Genomic DNA, 21,496 nt, shown 5'->3' with positions numbered 1-21,496 from the left:
ACTTTTTCTGTCTTTGTCCTGCTGATTTTAAGTAACTATTTATTCATGCACACAATTAGGTACGTATAGAATGCAGCCAGACAAACTCACAAAGAAGGGTCTTTTATGACATGGTTTTGAGACCTGCCTGGAGTTTTTCTCAAAAATAATGTAGTAAATTCAGATATAGAAATTGTCTCTCTCTTGCCTTTTATTCCCATCATACCCCCATCAAATCAAGAGGCTTAGTCAATATTTATGCATTTTCCTATTCCACTGCACAGTATTGCAGTAGAACTCCAAAAACCCGAGGCAAATAAGATAGATGAAAACCTCAGTCTGGTAGATGAAAGTCAACAACTAAACAAAGGTGCCAAGATGGAGCTGGGGTGAGAATCAGGTTTACACCAGTTCTGCATATGCTATCTAGGCAGTCAAATGAGGAACATGGCATGTTCCCAGAGGAACATGGGCAAGTCCCATGCTGAGGTTACAGTGGCCTCAGAGAGACTGCTGGGACAAACCTGGCTCCTGGGTGTGACCGTTGGCATGAAGGATCAGAAAGTGATGGGAAACAGAGCACCTCTATTCTACAGCTCACGTTGCCTTGTGCCAGTGACTGTGGTCCGTAGCTGTAATCTGTAGGGAGTATGAGGCTGGGAGCGCTCCAGTCTTGCATCAGCCGTGCTGCAGAAGCAGCAGTGCAGGGCACCTTGTAGTGGGCACGGGCAGTGCCCATTATCTCAGTCCACCAACGCTGAGTCAAACAGCGCACCGTGAAACCTGCTTCCGCTGTTCAGTCTGGAGTGGAGGCTGGAAATGCTACAGCATCTGTCTGGGACACCTTCTTATAGCTCAGTGACTGCACAGAGAAGCTAATGTACTTCTTTAGGTGTTTGTTCTGTTTGTTGGGTTTTTTCCCACAAAGGTGTTTTAAACACTTACACCACTCGCTTTTTAGCCAATTGTTCAATATGCCTCACTTTTATAGATATTTACAGAAAATCTATTATCTATGGGCAGACTCTTGCGGGTGTTGCTCTGCTAAGGCAGGATGGACTTGCCAGCATAGCATATGCTGGGGTTATGTTCGGTGCGCAGCCTGCTGATTCCCTGAAGAGTCTGGCAGATGTGATCCTGAACAGAGGGGAAAATATGAGCTCAAAGGAGCTAATGTGCCTCTCAGCCTAACTACTGGAACAGCCAACACATGCTTCTAAAGCTGCTGTTTCACTAAATTCCTTTGCAGGTCATATTTAACATAGAGAGTTTTCCTTACAGGTAACAATGCTAATGGGAAGCTAATCCAACCCTTTAGGTAGAGCCTGTTTTCTTTCTCTGGAATTTGCAGGAGACTCAAGGAGAGGATTCAGTTTGTTTCTTCCTGCGTTCTGACCTCACGGGGGATTTTTGTGTGCCATCACCCATCTAATGGGAGCAAAACAAAAAAGCACATAAGCAACCGACTTCCTCGCAGGGAGTTCTCCTCCTGCCCCATCTTGGATGTGTCCCCCTACCATCTGCCTCCACCCACTCCTTCCTGTCATCTCTCATCCTGCATTCATCTGTACTCTACCCCAGAGCCAACTACTTTAAAGGCAAAAAAATAAAATAGTCCTCTTTTTTTTTTTTTTTTTCTTCTTTTTCTATATTCCTTTCCCAGGCGTGCATGTCATTATGTTTGCAGGTAAAACAAATACGGATCACGTAGGCACTCCCTCTGCAGCTTCCCTAAAGTGAACTCAGTTGTTCATTGTTTGGGTTTTAGAAATGCTGCGTAGCAGGTATATCTCAAAAGTTTCACTTCCACATACTGTACTTTTTTATTTTTTTAATAAAGGTGTTGCAGGGTTGGATGTGACAACACAGATAAGTTTTTGTTAACGCATTTCATTCAGACTGGAGTTTAAACACCTAACGTTGCTTTTTCGTTTGAGGCAACATTTTTCTAGTATAATGAAGGCTATATATAAATATATATAAATATAGTCTTGATTATACTAGAATATATAAAATATATCTATATTTATAAAAATAAATAGTAAATATGAATATACAGAGTGCTGCTTAACATAGGAATTAACACTGGGCGTTTTTCCCGTCTTTGTAACGTTATCCTGAGTGTAGTTTTTTCAGCTTTGCAAGCTTTGAGTTAGGCTGCTGGGCTTTTCTTATTACACACTCACTGGTCTGTACCACCATTCCCACAGTTCTTTACCAGTATTGCTTATTGTTTCTTTTCCTGGGATTCATTGTCTGTATCTCACTTCTTTTGCTTTCATGTTTTGGCTTGCAAAGCCTGGGAATTTTTCTTGGAATAGAACTTTGCCACTGCTAAAACATGCCTTTTACTCATTGCATTCTTTATAACTTCAGAACGCTTTATTGATAGGTAAGCTGTTTTTCTGTTCTTGTAAGAAGTAAAGTAATTGGTTGGTTTCCGAATGAACATTTTATTGTTTATCCGTTTTCGGGAGTGAAATGCCAACGGAACCTGAAATGGCGATGCATGCTCCAAAACCACTTAAAATATTTTCAGTATCCTATGTTCTTGTTCGGTGCTTTCCAATTTTTCAGATTTTGCGGGAACTGACTCAGGCTACCTATTGGTAGTCATCCATCTCTTCCAGAAAAGATCCTTCTTTTTTATATTAAAACAAAATAATCGGCGGGGGAGGGGGGTTCAGAGGGCGGGGTTGGAGCAATATATAAGTAAGACTGAAAAGTTCTCAGTCTTGATAGAGCAGGTTGTTGCAGTGCACAAGAATATTAAACCACTGAAGACTTTAAAAGAGAACTTGCTGTTAAAATGTGCATTTGGATGTTAATTGTATAAGGTAATTGAAACTTATTTACAGTCAGTTCAGTAGCGTTGTGCTTCTCTTCTCAAATTACAGGTGAGTGTTCTTACAGACCAGGTGGAAGCTCAAGGAGAGAAAATCCGGGACTTGGAAATCTGTCTGGAGGGGCATCAGTTGAAACTGAATGCTACAGAAGAAATGCTTCAACAGGTAAAAATCTGGATGGGAAAGCTTCTTGCATAACCTTCTCCAACAGAGGGGTGAACATACATGATCAGCTTGCCCGCATGTGTGAGTGCCTTTGGCAACAAGATAAAGCGGGAAAAAAATACCTCTTTTTATTGTTCTCTTGCTGCTTTGCACATTTTTTTTTTTTCCCCAATAAATGTTTTCTTTGTTTTCCTGTTGCAGAAACGTTTTACTGGCTGGTTGCATAACACTGTACGTGGCAGCATGTAAAATGAAACTATTGTGTCTTATTTGTACTGTGCTGACGAACTAAATTTGGACATGGTTGAGTAACTGGTTAGACAGGTTAAATGTATCTAATATATGTAGGAGTTATAGAATTAAGAAGTTTTATTTAAATATCTTTTTTCATATGTCTTTGAAGCTGAACAGGTAGTAAGTTGAAATGAATTATTGTATCAAGTTTGGTGCTATAACCATTTTTGCATGATTTCGGAGCTTTCCCCTTATTTTTGAAAGAAAATTACTATATAAAACATGTGTGGGGTTTTTTTTATTTCAATCAACAGTTTCAGGCTATGTGATTTAGTTTTTGCTGTTTCATGTTATATGTTGAGGGAACAGAACAAATGATAAATTCAATACCTTACATTTCATGTGTTACTGCAGAGCTGGCAGGTCTGTCGATGCAAAAGAACTTTCCTGGTGCAATTTTCTGTTATTAGAGATGCAGATCATCCACGAGTAGTTTAGCAATACAAATATCAAAAATAGATTTCAAACCATATATAACCCTCAAAATGTATGCCAGAAATTTGCAGGATAGATATTGTTCTTGATGAACTTACTTCCTCTCCCCACCCAGAACGTTGTGTTATAAATTTACTGTTTTATTCTGTGTGAAATATATGTCTGTCTATGAACTATTCATGGCTTTAAATTATACTTGTGTTAATCTATATAAACCTATAAATTACAGTTGTGTTTACATATATAAACTTATTTTACTGTGATAAGGATCCATGTACATATATGAACGTAAACTGCAGCAGTTTCTGTAAGATAAATAAACCTTTTAAAGTTATCATTCTCCGAGCTTCTCTAAAAAAAACTTGGTCTCCCACAACTTTTGCAGCCCAAAATGTTTCCAGCTGGGGAAAGTTTTATTCCCATAGTTAAATGAGGGGATGTTTTTGAAAATGCAAATAGCGAGCGCATTTAGTTTTTCAGTGAAATCTGAAGTGAAATTAAAGAACAGCAACTATTTATGTGATGAAAATCTGTTTTCAAACTTCAGGAAGGCATTCACAATAGGCTGTATAAGTTTCCTGTTTCAATCTAAAACTAGATAGTTGTTCTATGACTTCTGCTAAAACTGTTTATTGTTTCTCTGACTTAAAATTTTCTGCTCTGATAGTCTTCTGAGGAAACTGTGAATTTAAAGCCTGATTTAAGAGAACACCGAGGCATTTGAAAATAGAATATAATAATGCATGTACATTGCTATTTTAATGAAAATATTTGCATTTACCCATCTGGCATTAGGCACGTGCACAAATTGCTTACAAAGCTGATCCTATAGTGATAAGCTACAGAAGTCTGTACTAATACTAAGGAAGTCGGAGAATCTCCAAATATGTTTAACGTAAACTTTAATCTAAATGTTGAGGTCACTTTGAACAGCTGTAATTGTTGCCAAATGTAATTTCAAATTTATTTTCTTTCCTGTGCACATATTAGTTAGCAATAAGCTCAAATTTGTTGACTGTTTTGTATCGTAGTTTTGAGATCTTGCGTTTGAACATAATTTTCAGAAATACTGACAAAATTGCTTGGTTACGAGATTTCTAAGAGATTAATCTCTCATGCTTACAACATATATGATAGCTCGAGTTTGGTTGTTGCAGTTTTTTTAAGAGAAAGAATTATCTAGGCCACAACTTGGTATTAGTATTTTAATTTTAGTGTTCAATAGCTGAACCAATATTAAAAAATAAATTCAGCATGAAACTGAGATATTTAAAATTTATTTTGCCAGTGGAATAAAAAAAAAATGATGTTAACATTTTAGTTTTGCGTGAGCAACAAGAAGAGCAAATTAAGTGAAATACTGTAGGATGATCAGGGAATGGTAGTTGTGGTGTCTTTCTCACGTGGATTACATGCCCCAGTAGACAGTGGGATATGGGAAACCCAAGTTAGATCTCTCAAAATCTCAACAGTCAAAAACTATACATTTATAATGGCTCAGCAGAGGGCCCTATTTGTCTCTAATTTATTTTGAAGGTTCTTTTCTCAGTTCATCTTGTTGAAAAGATTACCCTCTATAGGGAATGAGTTGAGATTTGGAGAGAAGAGAATGACCTGATAGTGTGATGATTACGACGTTCATGTAAGATCCGTGGCCAACAGGCTCTCTTGCAGTTCATTTGTCAAAAGTAGAGTGAGTATCTGGCCTCAGGGACTTCAACAGACTGATGGATCCATCAGATATTGGGGAGGGTTGGGTTCAGATCTTCTCAGACAGCAGTTGCCAGTGGCTGTACAAGTGCTCATGATGCTTAGCAAAGAGATGACAGGTACGAGTGTTGTCACTGGGTTTTTCCAGTCAAAACTATTTTGTGGGTCTTTCAAGATAGTACTTATTTATTTTTACAGCAAACTAACATATTTCTAATAAGATAGAATCATCTAGCTCTACATAATTATTCTGGCTTTTCAGAAAGACTTCTGTTATCTTCCTGAGGTAATCCCATTTTATTTCATGGTTCTGCTTGCTTATTTACAATATAGTGAACTCCACTGATTTTTGCCTTTGTGAACATAAGTCGACTGCTTCTTCTAAATGGAAAATGGAACAATAAAAATAATTGCGTTAGCTTGAAAAATCTTTATGTATATTAATAGAACTAAGCTAACTACAGTATGAATAAACGTATTATTTACTTATCTGGGGAACCATATACCTAAGTCCAGGATAAGCCCCGTCTTTTTAATTTTGGGAACTAGAAGAAAAGTGACTCTTAATTAATTCTGTCCTAAAATGCTACAGTAAAAACAAACCCCAGACACTTTGTTAAGATAATTTAATGATGGTAATCTGGTAGTTCCACAGCCGAAAGGGTATGTAATGCTGCCCTGCAAAATCGTTTTTGCTGAATCTATGCTAGCAGAGACTTGTCCACTTTGTCGGGGTGGGGTTACTGGCTAAAATCCTGCTGGCTTATGATTTATGCACAGTTGTTTTGAACCCTGCTACAAAGTGATCATGGAAGCACTTGTGAAACAGCAGCTAAAATAAACTTTATACTACTTAAAATGTCTGTTCGGCATTTAGGATGGACATCTTGAATGTGGAATAGTAGCAACAGGTACTGCTGCTGCTTTGCAGAATATTGTGATTCTTCATCACTCTAAGAGGAGGGTGTAATATCCCTTAGTCGAAATGTGAACTTTCAAAAAATGAGCCAATCTAAAGGTTCTCCAAAAAGGAGAAGGCCTCATTCTCCTTTCATCCTTCTCCCTGGTCCTGACCATGCGCTTCTGCAACTTATTTTGTGCTGGCTGTCATGCTCATCAGACTTTTTCCTCAATGACTGGGAGAAAACTAACTTGGTGTTTAAAAAGCGGATGTTTTTCTGCTGGGTTAGTGAGTTGAAACAGCTCACAGAAAAGTCAAGGCATGGCATAAGGACAATGGTGAGATGTGCATTTGATCTACGTGTTTATGAAACCACCGCCAAAGAAAATACGGCTCAGCAGCATTTGAGAAACAAGAGAATCCTGTGTAACAGATGCAGAGATGCCCTGGTGTCCACAGTTACAGATAATGCATGTATGTTTTCATGAGATGTGATGCTTACAGTGTCAAACTTAAGATTTTGCTTTTGTAAGGATACTTGTTCCACTACAGACTCTAATCAAGAAAAAGCATTTTCCACCTTAAGGGTGTTTGCATTTTCATTCTGTAAAACAAAGCAGGTCTTTCAAAAGCTCCTGAAAGTCAATAGCAAAACTTTAAATTGGTCCTTAAGCATGGTTCCGGTTTGGGCTGAGAAACACATTTCCTTGGTCATCTTTCATCGTAAATGTTGAGAGGAAATTTTCTGAAGCATGACTGGGAGCAAGACGCCAGATACAGTGGTATCTCTTTCTTGCCATCAAATGTGTAAAGGATATGGAAATGCCAGCCTGTGTGAACAGTTACCTGCCTTGCCCCTTAGCACATTGTAATGACTAAGTCTTGAAATAAAAATCCCACCTCCTAGAATTATCCTATGAAAACGATTTATGCTGTGACAGTCCATTTGCAGTATATCAGCTGCTTTAAAATGTAAAATTACAGCCAATTTTAGAGAACAATGATGTGTATGTGTCTTCCTCTAAGTTAGTTTGTGGCATTTCTAAGTACTTTCTTCCACTCGATTTTAAGAAGGAAACATTTTTTTAAGGGAAGAAACATTTTTTTAAGGGAAGAGAGGGCCTTGAACATCTGCTGTGTTAGCTTTGGGGGAACCTCCTATGAACTTGCTATCAACTTTTCTTTCATTTGTAGAATAGAATTGGAAAGCAAAATTCTTACTCTATAAAGTAGCCTAAACTGTCCCATAACAGAAAGTACCAGCCATGCATAATGTAAACACGTTAGTGCTATGGAATCTACGCTGTCAATCTGCACAGCTGTGTTAAGTCAGTTCGAAAAGTGAATTTTCTGCACATACAGATTTCACCTCCACAGTTCTTCTTTTAAGTGGATTTGTTATGGTAATCATCGTGAGTAAGAATAGGTAGTTACCTCTTTGCTATTTCAGTGCGGCATTTGATGTATTTAACAATAGTAGTTCCCATTGAAGCTCTGTGGCATAAAGTGTAGCAGTGTAGAGTTTGCTGTGCCAATCAAAACGCTGGTCTGTGTGGCAGTGGCTTTCCTGTACCTGACCGTACCAAATCCTAGACGAGGTCTGACTGTGTGTTTCTGCCTTCCCAATTATTTCTGACACATAATTGCTAGAAGCAATCCAGGGGACTTTTGTCAGATGGTTGCATTGTGTAAACACGATCGTGTCTTCTATCAAGTAAATTGTCTTGCAAAGTACAAAGCACTTGGCCTTAAAATTCTTTCTGTGTTAAAAATACACATAGAAACTGAAATGCTTGAATGCGAAGAGGACTGAATTTCTGTTTCTTGTGTCAGTTTATGGTCAACTGCTGCTTGGGTGCAAGGAGCAGGGGAAAGTGTGCCAGACAGTGCCCCTTGTGAGGCACAAGGGAGAATCTTTTAAAAATCAGTGGATTAAAAGAATGCAGGGAGGAGCTGTATGAGAATAGGCACTTGAATCTAATGCAGTTTAGTGCCTACCTGTTCTGCTTTTGCAGCTGTCTTACACTCAGGGGAACCAGAATCCTATCATGGTTGCGGAGTGTAAATCTGGTGTGTATCTGTTTGCTTCTCAGGAACTTTGCTGGCTGGCAAGGATCATTCCTTCAACTTTCAATTGCCCGAGTTATCTGATCTTAGATGAATTTCAGCACTTGTTTATAGCATGCAGTAACTTCTTGCCAGCAGCTAGCTTAGTGTTTCAGATTTTTGAAGTGTGCTCTGTGCTGCTCTGGTTGTGAGGCGTAAGGTTTTCAGAGTGTGCTCTCAAGTTGTGCAGCTTATCTCTACAGGTGAGCATTACCCTGCTTTGTTATTTTACATTTAATGTAGGCAAGAATCTGCTCGTCAGGCGTATGCAAAGGGCTGTTCAAATTGGCAGAGCAGTAGGAAGTTCTGTCCTTTCCATTGCTTAACTATATAATGGGCAAATGATGAATTGGAGGGCTGTAATCGACTCTCTGCTACTGACTTGCACCATTTCATGCTGATTACACATGTACATTGCTCTCAGCTGTGTTTTCAGTTAAGCAAATATCTTATTTCTACCACAGCTGACACACAGCACTTGAGAAGTTCTGTCCTCATTAGCAGTGGTTCTTGATGAATTTTGCTTACCAGGTATGTAGCTTGGTTTGTCTGTTTCTCTCAACTATTTTAAAAAGGGTGAAAAGTCTGATATTTTTTGTGTGTTGTACTTTGTATAGTGCACAGGTGAAAAATGGGATCTTTGGGGGTTTTTTTCCCCCCTACTTGACTAAAATCTTACTTATGGTTTCTCAATCAGTGTGTGGTATGATCGGATTGTTGCTTCTGTTTTGTGGAGTGCTCAATATACTGGAATTTTCTGTGCTTGCAGCTGGCTGTCTAGGATAGTGTAGTGTCTAAGCTATTTTCTCGTGTTAAATTTTATAAGCAGCTTTATAAGAATTATGTATTTCCAAGACAACAAAATGTGGAAGTGAGATATACGGCATATGTTTCTGTTTCATTTGGAATATTTTAAAAGTATACAGTGTGAGTTTTAAAAATACAATTGTGTTTGGAAATAGTTTGCTGTTCATTGATCTGTCTGGTATATGCATATTGTAGCTTCCAAATGACTCCTCTTTGTAATTATTCTACTCTAAAATAGCTTTTTTTCTTAATTTTTAAAGTTAAAAGTTGAGTTTCAAAAAAAAAAAAGAACATTGAGAAATTATAATTATAGTACGTTTTAAAATTAAAAACAAGTATCTTGTTTATAAATAAGATTCCCTAGAACATGTTCTATTTCTGTTCTATATTTCAGCTCTTTTAAGATCCTCCTAAAGCTGCTACAGTCCAAATTACCACTTTGCCTGTTTTATATTATCTTTTTTGCTTTAAAACCAATAACATAAATTTGTATTTTCTTTTCTTACAATTGCATATTTATTCTGGCTGAAATCAAGTTGCATCATACCACTGAAATACACTATAATTTCTTTGTAACAAAATGGGTCACATTCTTAATGAGCTGTTCACTGCGAGCATCTGCTTGAAGATGAAAATAATTGCTTCCAGATGTTACCATTTCAAGAGGGGACATTTACTTTAAACGGCACTTTCTTTCAAAGCAAAAGTTAGACTCTCTAGATGCAAGAGAAATTGTCAGCTGTTTTAAATCAGTGTAGCTCCATTGAAAACAAACTAGGGATAGTTAGTTATTTTGTCTATTTTAAGGCAAGGGGTTCGTGCCAGTTTACCCTAGCTGAGGATCTGATTCTCCAGCTTCAGAGCAAACTGTAAAATTTTAAGTTGATTTTTAAAAAAAAAAAAAAAAGTCAGCTGTCTCTCTTACACCAGTTAGCACCTTAGTGTTCGCATGGAGCTACTGAACTCAGAATGAGAGGAGTGAGGTCTTACTCTCCATTGCATAACTATGTGTGATTTGGGAGTCTATAGAAAAAGTAAGGAGTAATGCCAGATGGTGCACTCAAAGGATAGATCTTTTGTTAAAAGTCTCTAGAGGGATGCCATGTCTCCTTGCCTTATTAAGAAATCTCCCTGTTGTATCATGGAACACCATGTCAGTGTCCAAAAAAATTCTAAATGTTGTTTTGGTTCAACAGTGAATACAGTCTGTCCACGGGGCAAAACCACCTCATCCTGCAGGACCTATTCAGGTTCAGTGGCCTTATTTTGTATCAAAGTTCTCGTTTATAGCTATGTCTTAATCTGCAAAAGTCTGCTCTGTTAACAGAGCTGTACAGAATCTGTTGGAGTCTGGACTGGAATGTGCCTCTGGAATTTGTGCAAATTAGTATTTTTCTGGAAGATAGAGGAGTTATTTGCAATTGTAATTTGTAATCACCTTTGTAGAAAGCAGCTACTACTGGGATTTCATTAGGTGACTGCCTCTCTGAGTTTCTCAAGGAAAAGAAAGTCACTGCACTATCTTTTCCTGATTAATGCTTGATTTATTTCATTCAGAGAAAAAAAACATGAGGCTACATTTCTGTTTATTTTCCCATCCATACACAAATACCATTGTCAATGTCAGCAGGAACAGGCATGGCACTGGGAATAGTGGGTGGCTTAGATAATTGGTGTTGCAATGCAGATGGAGTTTAGTACTATTTTTAATTTGGGCAGCATTCCCCACCAGACTAAAACAATTTACTTGTAGAGCAGATTTGGGTACCAAATAAACTCTAACTGTATGATTTCTAAAATAACCTTTGTGGCTTCCTTGGCTCCAAGCCATAGTCTACAACATACTGTACAGTTCATGGAAGAGGAAGAGATGAGGAAAGGGGTGATGGACAGGGCAGTTTCTGATCCCTCAGTAAAATCAGCGTAGATCCAGAATAACTATGCCAACTTCAGTTAAGTCACTTCCATGTAATTCAAAGCAGGATCGGCTGTGATTCCTCAGTGCGTTTCACATGATCAAAACACCAATCTGAGTTCGGAATTACAATAAATTTTTTTAACCATTTAGAAACCAGCACTCTTCTGCAAAAATTAGTTAGGCACTTGGAAAGTTAGGTATTGATTTTTAAGTGAGGCTTAAACTCCTGAATGGATTTTTTTCTCTTTGAAAATGGGGGCCAACCTAAGCATTTTATATAGAAAATACACTCTATTAAATTTTGAAAGATTTTCTACCTTAGCTTTCTTGAAAACTGAAAGATGCAACAAAGGTGTGAATATTGAATGTTTTCCAACCACAGTGATACCACTCTGTCCAAAGTAAGCCTTTCTCTACAATCTGAAAAACAAACTCAGGGCACACAAGCAAAAGTCACAACCAGCTGTTCTCGTTTACACTGTTACTCAGTTTAGACATTGCCTTTTAGATTAGGACATACCACTTTTCATTCAGTGCTGCGCCCTCCAGACTCTGTAGCCTTCAAAAGTTAACAAATACTAAGTGGTGTAAAATTTTAAGCAGTATTAGCATGGCTGCAGGAATGTTGCTTGCCTTTGGTACTCTGTTTTGGTTAGGTTGCTCATTCTGTAGTACATCCTTTACTGAATAACACAAGATAAGAAATTCTAAAATGGTTCATTGTAATACTAAAATGTAGCTTTGTCTGATGGGTATTTTAGGAAGTAGCCAACTGTTTAGTAATGTGTCGTGTGACGGTCTCTGTGGCATTATGTCGGTTTGTGTTTGTTCAGCCTTAGAATTGTTTTCTGATTTCATGTCTTGCCCAGGGATTAACTCTGCCACACATTTTCTTGAAATAGGGAGTGGGGTACAGTGGTTTAGTGATGAACACAGGAGAACATTTAGGTGAAAATAGCTGCAGAACTCAAGAAACACACAGTTCAAACAGTTCAAAGTATACACGCTGTGAGGAGAGGTAGAGAAACTTGCTTTGATTTGAATTTGCCAATCGCTCCATTATTTGTATTATTTTTTTTTTAGTTAATTTTTCTGCCTGAAGTAAATGCTCACATTAAATCTATCTTGCTGAGTTTTTTACATTGTAAAGCAGTAGCAAGTGTGACTTTTGAAGAACACAAGCATTTTGCTTTTGTATTGAAAGTGTTAAACACTGGGGTACAGACTTTTCTATGGGTCTGCCAGTAAATCATATAGCATTCTGTCAGTGTTCAAATAAATGACTGGAGAAAATGTTCTGCTTTGCTTTCAGGAGTTGCTAAGTCGAACATCACTAGAGACTCAGAAATTAGATCTAATGGCTGAAGTTTCAGACCTGAAGATTAAGCTGGTCGGTATGGAAAAGGAACAGAGTGAATATGAAGAGAAACAGAACAAAGCTGAGGTGAGTTTCTTTCATTATCTTGTTTTCTTTTTTTTCTTTTCTGTCATGCGTCTATGGTATGCTGTCACACACCTGAGCTTTTGACCTGAAATCAGCACACGATAGTGTTTTTTGTGCTTACAGCACAGTCCGTATCATTGGTCCTGTGAATTCAGTGAGGAATATGATTATACATTTTTGGGATGTGGTTTCTTTTCCCCTCTCTCATTATACTTCAAAGGTTGCTGTTTGGCTTTAATCAAGGCACAAAGTCCCTTCCAGAAGAGAAGCATACATTACAGTTGGCGTTCACGTAACCCTTTCCTTTCTACAGGAGCTGGACTGGTGTGGCCACGTGAGGCCAACCAGGGCTCTTACAGTTCCTTGTTTCTGCGGCAGAGAAGGCTGGCAGTTCAGTAGAATCAGGGGTGCTACAAACACTTAGATGGTCACCCTCGGCGATTTTAATGCATTCGTGGCACTTGGGAGGGAAAGACAAGGGGCATTTTCCTCAAATGAACCTTTCCCTTTGTGGTTACATAATTAATAGTGCAAAAAAATGACGTGCGTTGGGGGAAATTCTAACCTTCGCCCCCTTCAGATGTGGAGAGTTCTGGACATCAAAGAAGCTTTGCTTTTTACCATATTTGTTAAGAAAGAGAGTACGAAGTAGGGAATCGTATGAACAACGTTCATTTCATGGTAGCAAGCAGCAGGTGGGGGCTGAGCAGGAAAGCAATTGTGGAAGATGGTAATTCATACGAATTGCCATTTGTTGCCCTACTCAGTGGTCCAGTGAGGGGACCAACTAGCCAGGAGAGGATTACCTGGCAAGGGAGGATTACTGGGTCCAAGATTTACACATTGCTGACTGAAAAAAGACTTAATGTTCCACACTGACTTAGGAGAATTTGAAACCCAGGCGGTGTTAGAAAACTGTTTGCTCTCCATAATGTTGCTAGTGGATTATTTGATAACTATACATAAGTACTTTACCTCCAGTGACATAATACGTTTGGGGTGTGTTTGTTTTTTGATTTATTTATCCTCTGAAGTTTTCTTTAGAGATTAAAAGATAGCTTAAAGAGAGCAATTTCTGGCGGAGGTTGCAAGCCAGAGAGGCACCAGCTGCTGTTTTTACCATCTGTGGCCTTCTCATGCTCTTTCACTCATAATTGTCAGTGTCTTCTGTACAGAAGGCCTGAGCAGTCTCGTACTACCTGAAGATCTAAACAGGTTTGTGCAGTGCCTAATTGCTGCAGATGGCAACCTGCCCCCAACAGCCATCTTCCCGAGAGGCCTTCAGCACTTCCAACATGTCCAATACCAGGACAAGGCTGCTTAAATTATTGCAGGACATGCCCAGTCAGCCTGACTCCTGGAAAGCTGCAAGTGTTTGAGTACATTTGCATTGACGGGCCATTTAAGTACCCAGAAGGCCTGGGCCTGTGATGGGGGTGAGGCTACAACCTGTGAAATTCTTCTGCCACAGCAACAAGCTGTGTGGACCCCTTGTATGGAAAAGTTGAGTTTTACTGGCCTGGAAGCCTTTGTTGTGTTGCTAAGTGATAGGAACCGTTCCTGCCGAGGTGGAAAAGGATTCTAATCTGATGGAAAAGTTGAGAATCATGGTGTTAAGTATGCCCTGAATTATTAACTACCCCAAGATGGGGTTAGATTTCTGTCCTGTTGAAAGTTGCAAACCTGTGTATACAAAGCAAGGGAAACAGGTGTTGCAAGTAAAGCTGTGGGGATTAAACAGCATTTTTGGTTTGCTCATTGGGCGATTTTAAAAAATTATTTGAGATTGTCCTGAATAAGCATTAATCCAATTTTTCAAGATGAACAGGGGTTGCTTTCAGTCAAACTGGATGCTTACTTGAATTCTAATGTTTTAACCCTATTTCAGCTCCTTTTACTGTAAATTTTACTGATTTCCAATACAAACACAATTTCAAAGAATCAGAATGAAATGTATTAATAAATTTTCTTTATACTTTTAGACTACAACTGCTGCTTAAAGTTGGTAGTATCTTTGAGTGTCTTCCTGAATTCCTTGCCTCTGCTGCCCAATTACATCTTTCTAGTCAATAAACCACTCTTATGTACGCCAACAGCCTACCTTTTGTTTGCCCTCCTTTATACGTACACAGTTGTGTTGTGGTAAACTAATTGCTTCAAGTGAGACAGTTCTCCAACCTGACAGTGACTGAATGAAATTAATCTTGCTGTAATTGTATCTCTGAATGTCGTGGCTACTACAACGTGCTCTTACAACGTGTAATGCCTCAAATGAAATCGCATTTAGTATTTTTACGTAAGTGGAACAAAGCTGTGGGTGACAGAGCTAGAGCCTTTCTTATAGACTGTAGCTGGCCAATTGCTGCTTTCAAGTCTGAGTTTAGGGTTGACAGAGGTGAGCAGAACAGTGATTTTATAGATTTGCTACTATCGGAAGTAATAGTCATCAGTTTTCGCCATAGTGTGTGTGTTAGAAGCATCCAGTAGTTAAACCATTTTAAACAGCCTGTTAATTATATTTCATAGCTGACCCTGCAATTTCTAAATATAATAATGGGTTTTAAAAAGTTTGAAATTAAATGTGACATTGCGGAATAATTCAGCTAAAACATATTTGCTCTGTACTCTAATTTTGTGTCAGCTTATTTCACAGCAGCTGTTTCCTGTCACGTAGAATTTATCTGTAGAATTATTTCCCTGGTGGGGTTGGGGGGAAACAAAACAAACTAAGATATCTTTCTAAATATGAGCAGGTTTTAATGTGTCAGATTCGTTTCACTTTATCTTGTGCAGCTGTGGTTGAGTTTTGGTTTTAGTTAGCAGCAAAGAGCTTATCAAGCATCTGTGACCTCCTCTCAAAGGTATTAATTTCACACTGAATGCCACTTGTCTCTGGCTTGTCCAAAGCACATGCTAAATTTAAAGTGTCATTTATTTATATATGTAACATAGGGGCCAGGAGAATAGCTACTTGCAAATGGACAGTCTCACGCTTGGCTTTGTTATTTTAATTCCTTCTTTGTGGAATAATGTTCTACTTTTGCTGAAGTGGTGCTTTGAAGGTTTCTGAAATCTCACCTGAGGGAGTTTCTGTAGCTTTTCTCTTACCTAAGAAGCCTTAGAAATTTTGCAAATGTGTTTTCTTAACGTAGCAAGGTATGAGAGGGCAGTATTCTCAAGTAGCAGCCCAGATGCCTGCTCTACCTGAACATAGACAAAAGAGACTGTCACTATCAGGAGACTGCAGGAGTAATTGTGAATTTCAGCTTAACCATTTAACAGCCCTTCTGCTTTCCTACTTTTTCTTTACTAGCATGAGATAAGTTTTGGACTTTTGCTTTTTTGTAGTGAGTATCTGAAGTTTGCTATAAGCTGTTGGGAAGTGTTTTGTGGCTCTTGTGTGGACACTTCTGAATTAAATATCTAGTTACTTGCAATTCCAAAGAAACTTGAGTCAGTGAGCGACGAAACTCCCACCAGAGAGTTTGGTGTGTTGTCTCACCTGGCTCAAATTCAAGATATAGTATGTTAGTGTTAATAAATTTCCATGCTGTGAAAGAATCTCAAACACGAGAAGCCTTTTCTACCTTGAAGCTAGAAACAATTGTAAGGGCATATATTGCAGCTGGAGTTCATCTCTTTCTCCTCCGTAGACCTCTTATTCTTCACTGGGATAAGGATTTCTGACATTTCTGTAGTGTCAAGTTTGCCCTGAGGGAAGCCTGTGTGGATGCAGAGTGTCTCCCATTCCCATTTTTAATGGGAGGCAAAAGAGAAAAGAATTACAAGGCATGAGCAGAAGTGTTTCTGAACTCTCCCACGTGGCCACAACTGGAGCAGCCGTCAGTTTGTGCTCAGAAGTCTGCGCATCTTGTTTGAGCAGTGATTCTTCAGAACCTCATATGTGTTAACAGTGTTCTCTGTCAAAGACGAGCACAGACCTAAGGCCTTGGTGCTTCAAAGAAAGCAAGGGAGATGGATGTGTGTCCTGATGATTCCAGTCTCCAGTTTGTACTGGGCAGTGAGGCATCTGATTGTGGAGATGATGGTAAAAAAGAAACAAAATGAAAGTATGAAAGACGGAGGGATTGTGGATAGTATCTGAATTGTATATACAACTAGACCTGTGGGTGTTCTGCTTTGCAACGCTCTGATAAGAGGTTGAGTTAGCTACGGGGACGGTCTCCTCACCAGTGTCCTACTGTATGGCTGCAAAGTGGCTAGTGGAGCCACTAAACATGCAAAGGATATGGTTTCGCCTAGGGGAGCTGATACTGAAGGAGGCTATCTTTTCTTACCTGTGCAGCCCTGGAAAAACATGTCAGCCTATAAAAGACTGGATATTGCAGAGTTGGTGTGCTGGGGCACAGCACTCTCTAAATTTTTCAATTGTTTACGGAAGTAATCCTCATTTAAGTGCATAAAAGGTTTGTTGGATGAAAGAGGGTGAGCATCAGATGTTTTGATCCTGATTGAGAGTAATATGTATAAAGTGACATAGATGCAACTGCTTTTCTGAATTTCATTTTAAGCACAGTGCCCTAGAAAAATGCTGAACTGATGTGAAACTCTTTCACCTCGCTGATACATGCGCTTTTGAAAGGGATGTCTGTGAATGTTTAAAGTTGACTGTGGGTGCTGATATGGTTTGAGACTGGTTGTGTTAGATACTTAGCTGGTCAGAACAGTATCGTGTCCTTGCAGTAGCTGTTCCCTAGCTTTGAGATTATTGGCTCACCAGCGAGCTGAGATTATAGGAGGACTCTGCTGTGCATAGTGATGAAGAAAATAAATAAAAAAATTATGCCATGTCACCTATTGTTCTGTCCATTAAGAACTTTTTCACTGCTTTGGGAGATGGATTAATCTCATCAAATTTATTCCACTTGAGAAGACTGAGAAATCACAAAACATTTGTTGTTAATGTACATGAAAATTAAGAGAAAGGCACTCCAAACTTGTAATACCTGAGGAAATACCCAGCGCTATTTTCTGCTGAGTTAGTGAATTTAAGTTAAATGTTATATAGATTTTTAATACTTGTCTCTGGTTGGCTTTCTGTAGCTGGATTTTTTTGTGTGTATCACTGATACATGCAAATCCAAGAAGCTGGCCAGCAAATCAGTGCACTTTAAAGTAATTACTTTTTCTTCTGTGGTATCCTTTGACTTCTCCTATGTATGTTGCTTAACTCTTTCTCCATGTCAAGGTGCTGCGTAGCTAGCAAGCTAGATAATGGAGTTATTTTTCTGACCCATGCTAAACCTGGAAGCAGAATTACCTTACTAGTAAATTCTGTGTATAAATTGTGAAAGACTAGGTTATAGCCCCAGCTGAGCGCTTAGCAATTTCTTCCTAGTGGATGATTTGGCTGTGTAAATGAATGTAATCAAGACCGTTTCAGCAAAAGTGGGCCTCTGAGCCAGCGTATTAAAATATGTCCCAGTTTTTCCTGATATCTGTCTTCATGTGACTGCATAGGTTTCCAAAAATGAGGGGCCAAATTCTGATCTTCACATTAGGATCAGAATCATGAATTAGTCTGGAATATAGATTCTGTTCTATTTAAACTGTAGCTTTGTGCAATATTCCAGATTTAGACTCATTCAGATATACTTCATCAGAAGGGAAACATATAATCTGTCGTTTGTTTTTTTTTTAGTTTGCCTTTGATGTGCTTCATGTATTTCTCTGTGCTGCAACTGTAGAAGTATCTTCTTTGCATCATTTTCTTTCTCACCTTTTTTTCTTTTATTTTTTCTTTTTTTCCTTTCTTCCCATGTCTTCAGTCAGTAGTGAACCTGATCAGTGAGCTACAGGAGCAGATGTGTAGACTGCAGCTGGAAATTAATAATAGAATCCAAGAAAGAAAGTCTCAAGATAGGAAACCAGACTTGACGCCCAGTGGTCCTCAATCTAGTGCAAGATCAGTGGTAGCAACTCTCAGCCAGAAGAATTGCTCTCGGTGTGATGTACGAGAAGTACACCTTAGCAGAAGCCTGTGTATTTTCTCTTCTCTTCCCTTGCAGAAACTAAATTCCGCTAACCAGAGCTGTGTTGTGAATTATTGGCATTAATCTTTGTGGCTTTCGTTAGGAAAGAGTGAGGTGGTTGTAAAAATTAACATAAAATTCCCACGCTGGACACCCCAGCCCCAATTATTGGGACAAATTTGGTCACCATTGATGTCTGTCTACTAAAGCGCAGGGATCTGTAAGGCCTGATCACCTCTTTCAGGTTTTTTATGATGTTTATTTTACTTGTAGGCCTGTAGTGCTGGTGTGGTGTGGGTTTTCTTGATTATGGGGCTTGTTTCTTTTTTCCTGTTTTTTAGTTGAGATTTGTCTGTTTGACATGCAGCATGCTAGCATGGTTTGGTAGTTTGCTAATTAATTAACAGATTATTTATTCCTGAATATTTTAAAAGTTTAACACAGGTGTAAAATACAGTTTCAGGTAAGACTGAAATGTACGTGAAATGTATCCTTTCTTTTTCTGATGATGCTGTTAAAGTAAATAAAAAGAGTCATCTGCTTTTACCTTTAAAATATGAATCCAACACATTTTTGTTTATTCTCTGACATTAGGAGTTAGCAGAAAAGCATTTTTGAATTTACATTACAGATCCTGGTTGGATTTGATCAAAACTACATCACACGTCCAAACAAAAGCTACTTTCCATAAACTACTTAAATTTACTAAATGTGGAATGATAACGGTATGCCTGAAAAAGTCCATTTTAATATTTGCTTTTAAATCCGTTTGCTTTAGTTGCCACATGTCTTCGGTTAAAATTTGGATCCCCAGAACTAATTTTATAAATAATCTGCTTATATTGTGAGGGAGTTTTTCAGCAGTTTTTCTCATAGGTTTATTTTACAAAAATAACTCATTTGGGTATGATGCCTATTTTGAACTTAGTGCTTTTTTTTTCTGAGCTTGGCTTTGTCCAGAATTAGTGACCTATTAGACTACAGTACAAGCTGCATATTGGAGAAATAATCTGAGAGTCAAATCTGGAAGTCATTAAAAATAATCATTAATTTAATCCAAGGTATTAGTATGGTTGCTTGATGTATGTACTATACTGGATTCCAAAATTGGGCTACCCTTCCAAACTTTTCCTTTCCTCGGTGCATTTTAAGACGTTTGGTCTCGTTGTCCTTCAGAATGAACAATAGGATACAGTTTTGTCAAGGAAAGGGAGAAGGGACATTGAAGAGACAGCTTTGAAGAGGAACAGGTGGAGAACGTCAGGAGCCCTGGCGAGCTGCAGCTCCAGGCTGCATCAACTCCGATTGCAAAGGGGCAAAAATCGTTGCTGAAAGTAGCATATTTGTAGTCTATATTTGACTGGATGTGTATGGTATTAAATGCTTGTAACTCGCTGGATACTATTTAGTCTGAGTGTTATTTTTCTTGGTAAGTAGTTTAAACACGTGTTTGGGGAGAGGATTGTCACCTTAATGAAAGTTAGTAATCTTTCAGCACTGCATTTTTTTGCTTACTTTCTGAGGTGGCTGAAAAACAAAACAAAAACCCCAAAACAAAACAACAACAAAAAAACCCAGCTGCCCCCAGTAGTTCATGGTATATGGGACTGCAGTTGTGGATTTTTTGGCTCATTTTCACTGAGACACACATGACTTCACCAGACTCAGCTGTCTTCCTTAATATGACTAAGAAATTTGCTCATAATTTCTGGTAGAGAGTTTGAGAAAGTATACCTTATCTCTCCATTCAAAATAGTTGTTGTCGTCTTAGACTAGATCACAATTTTTAATGTGGTGGTTCGGTGTTCATTATTGTGTGGTTCAGGCATGATCTTTAATTTAGGACAATAGAAAATTAATATATACCAGAGTAATCTTACTTTTAGCTGCTGTTCTTCCTTTGCAGGGTTTGCTACAGGAACTTAGACACCTCAAAATTAAAGTGGAAGAACTGGAAAATGAAAGAAATCAATACGAGTGGAAATTAAAAGCAACTAAAGTAAGCAGAATACATGGCATTTACTAATGACAGACTCCAATTTCAGCGCCACTTCTCATCAATTTTTACTTTCCTTACAATTGCTTTGTGTCAGGGCTTACTATAAGGTCAAGTTTTCTTCAACCATCTTTGGAATAAGTATTTTGGTTTATAGGTTTTGTAGCTTCTTTTTGTGCCTTTTGCTCCCTCCCTGCAGTTTCCAGTCTTTTACCTTTTTGTAATTCTTATTTTTTTCAAAAAAGGGGCATTTTGACTTACAAAAGACCTGTTCTGAGGAAAAGCGTCTTTGAAGGTTTCCTGTCTTTTATTTGTGTAATGGTGACAAGCCTCTGTGGAGTATGCTTTCCAAACTGAAGAGACGAGACATGCAAAGTTGGTTGGGTGTTCACTTACTATGGAATTTATTTTAATAGACACAAATTAAGCCCAAAATACACCATTAGATCATCTGCTTTGACTTCGTGTATATCAAAGAGCATAGCGCCCTTACTCTTCTGTTGACCTTAAATCCTGGAAAGATGTTGGATTGTAATCTGGAGAAACTCAACATCTGAAACATTTCATCATTTTCCCCAGTAATTATTTTTTCTAGTTGAACACTCTTATTGTTAAACAGTTGCACTTAAATTCTAGTTTGAATTTTTAGCCCTTTTCCACTAGGTTAAAAAGCACCTCATATTTTTTCCCTGCTGAGGTAGACTTTTGTGCGGTAATCACTATTCCTTTCATTTGTTTAGTGCTATACTCTCTGTTCATATGAATGACTGGCTTTTTTGAGTTGTGGTGGGATCTTGGAAAAACATTTCAAATTATTAAACAGAGTTTTCTTTTGAATACTTGATAGCTTGATCCAGAAATGACAGCTAGCTATTATTTGTATTAGCATTTCTTTCTTTTGA

The 21,496-nt window shown here is 38.3% G+C and overlaps 1 protein-coding gene across 35 annotated transcripts in view; it reads left to right on the top strand.

The window, feature by feature from the left end:
- PPFIBP2 (PPFIA binding protein 2) overlaps positions 1-21,496 on the top strand; it is a 113,720-nt gene that overhangs the window by 62,503 nt on the left and 29,721 nt on the right. For 19 of the 35 annotated variants that reach the window (XM_074586115.1, XM_074586112.1, XM_074586120.1 and 16 more), the window contains 4 exons: positions 2,877-2,990; positions 12,474-12,605; positions 18,395-18,577; positions 20,505-20,597. In XM_074586115.1, the coding sequence (XP_074442216.1) occupies positions 2,877-2,990; positions 12,474-12,605; positions 18,395-18,577; positions 20,505-20,597 (522 nt within the window). The remainder of the gene's footprint in view (positions 1-2,876; positions 2,991-12,473; positions 12,606-18,394; positions 18,578-20,504; positions 20,598-21,496) is intronic. The other 16 variants (XM_074586149.1, XM_074586150.1, XM_074586123.1 and 13 more) reach the window with 1 other exon arrangement.

Source organism: Larus michahellis, chromosome 4, assembly GCF_964199755.1.
Source record: "Larus michahellis chromosome 4, bLarMic1.1, whole genome shotgun sequence".
Taxonomy (NCBI): domain Eukaryota; kingdom Metazoa; phylum Chordata; class Aves; order Charadriiformes; family Laridae; genus Larus; species Larus michahellis.
Note: the sequence above shows the minus strand (reverse complement) of the source record. Positions and strands in the feature narration are given on the sequence as shown.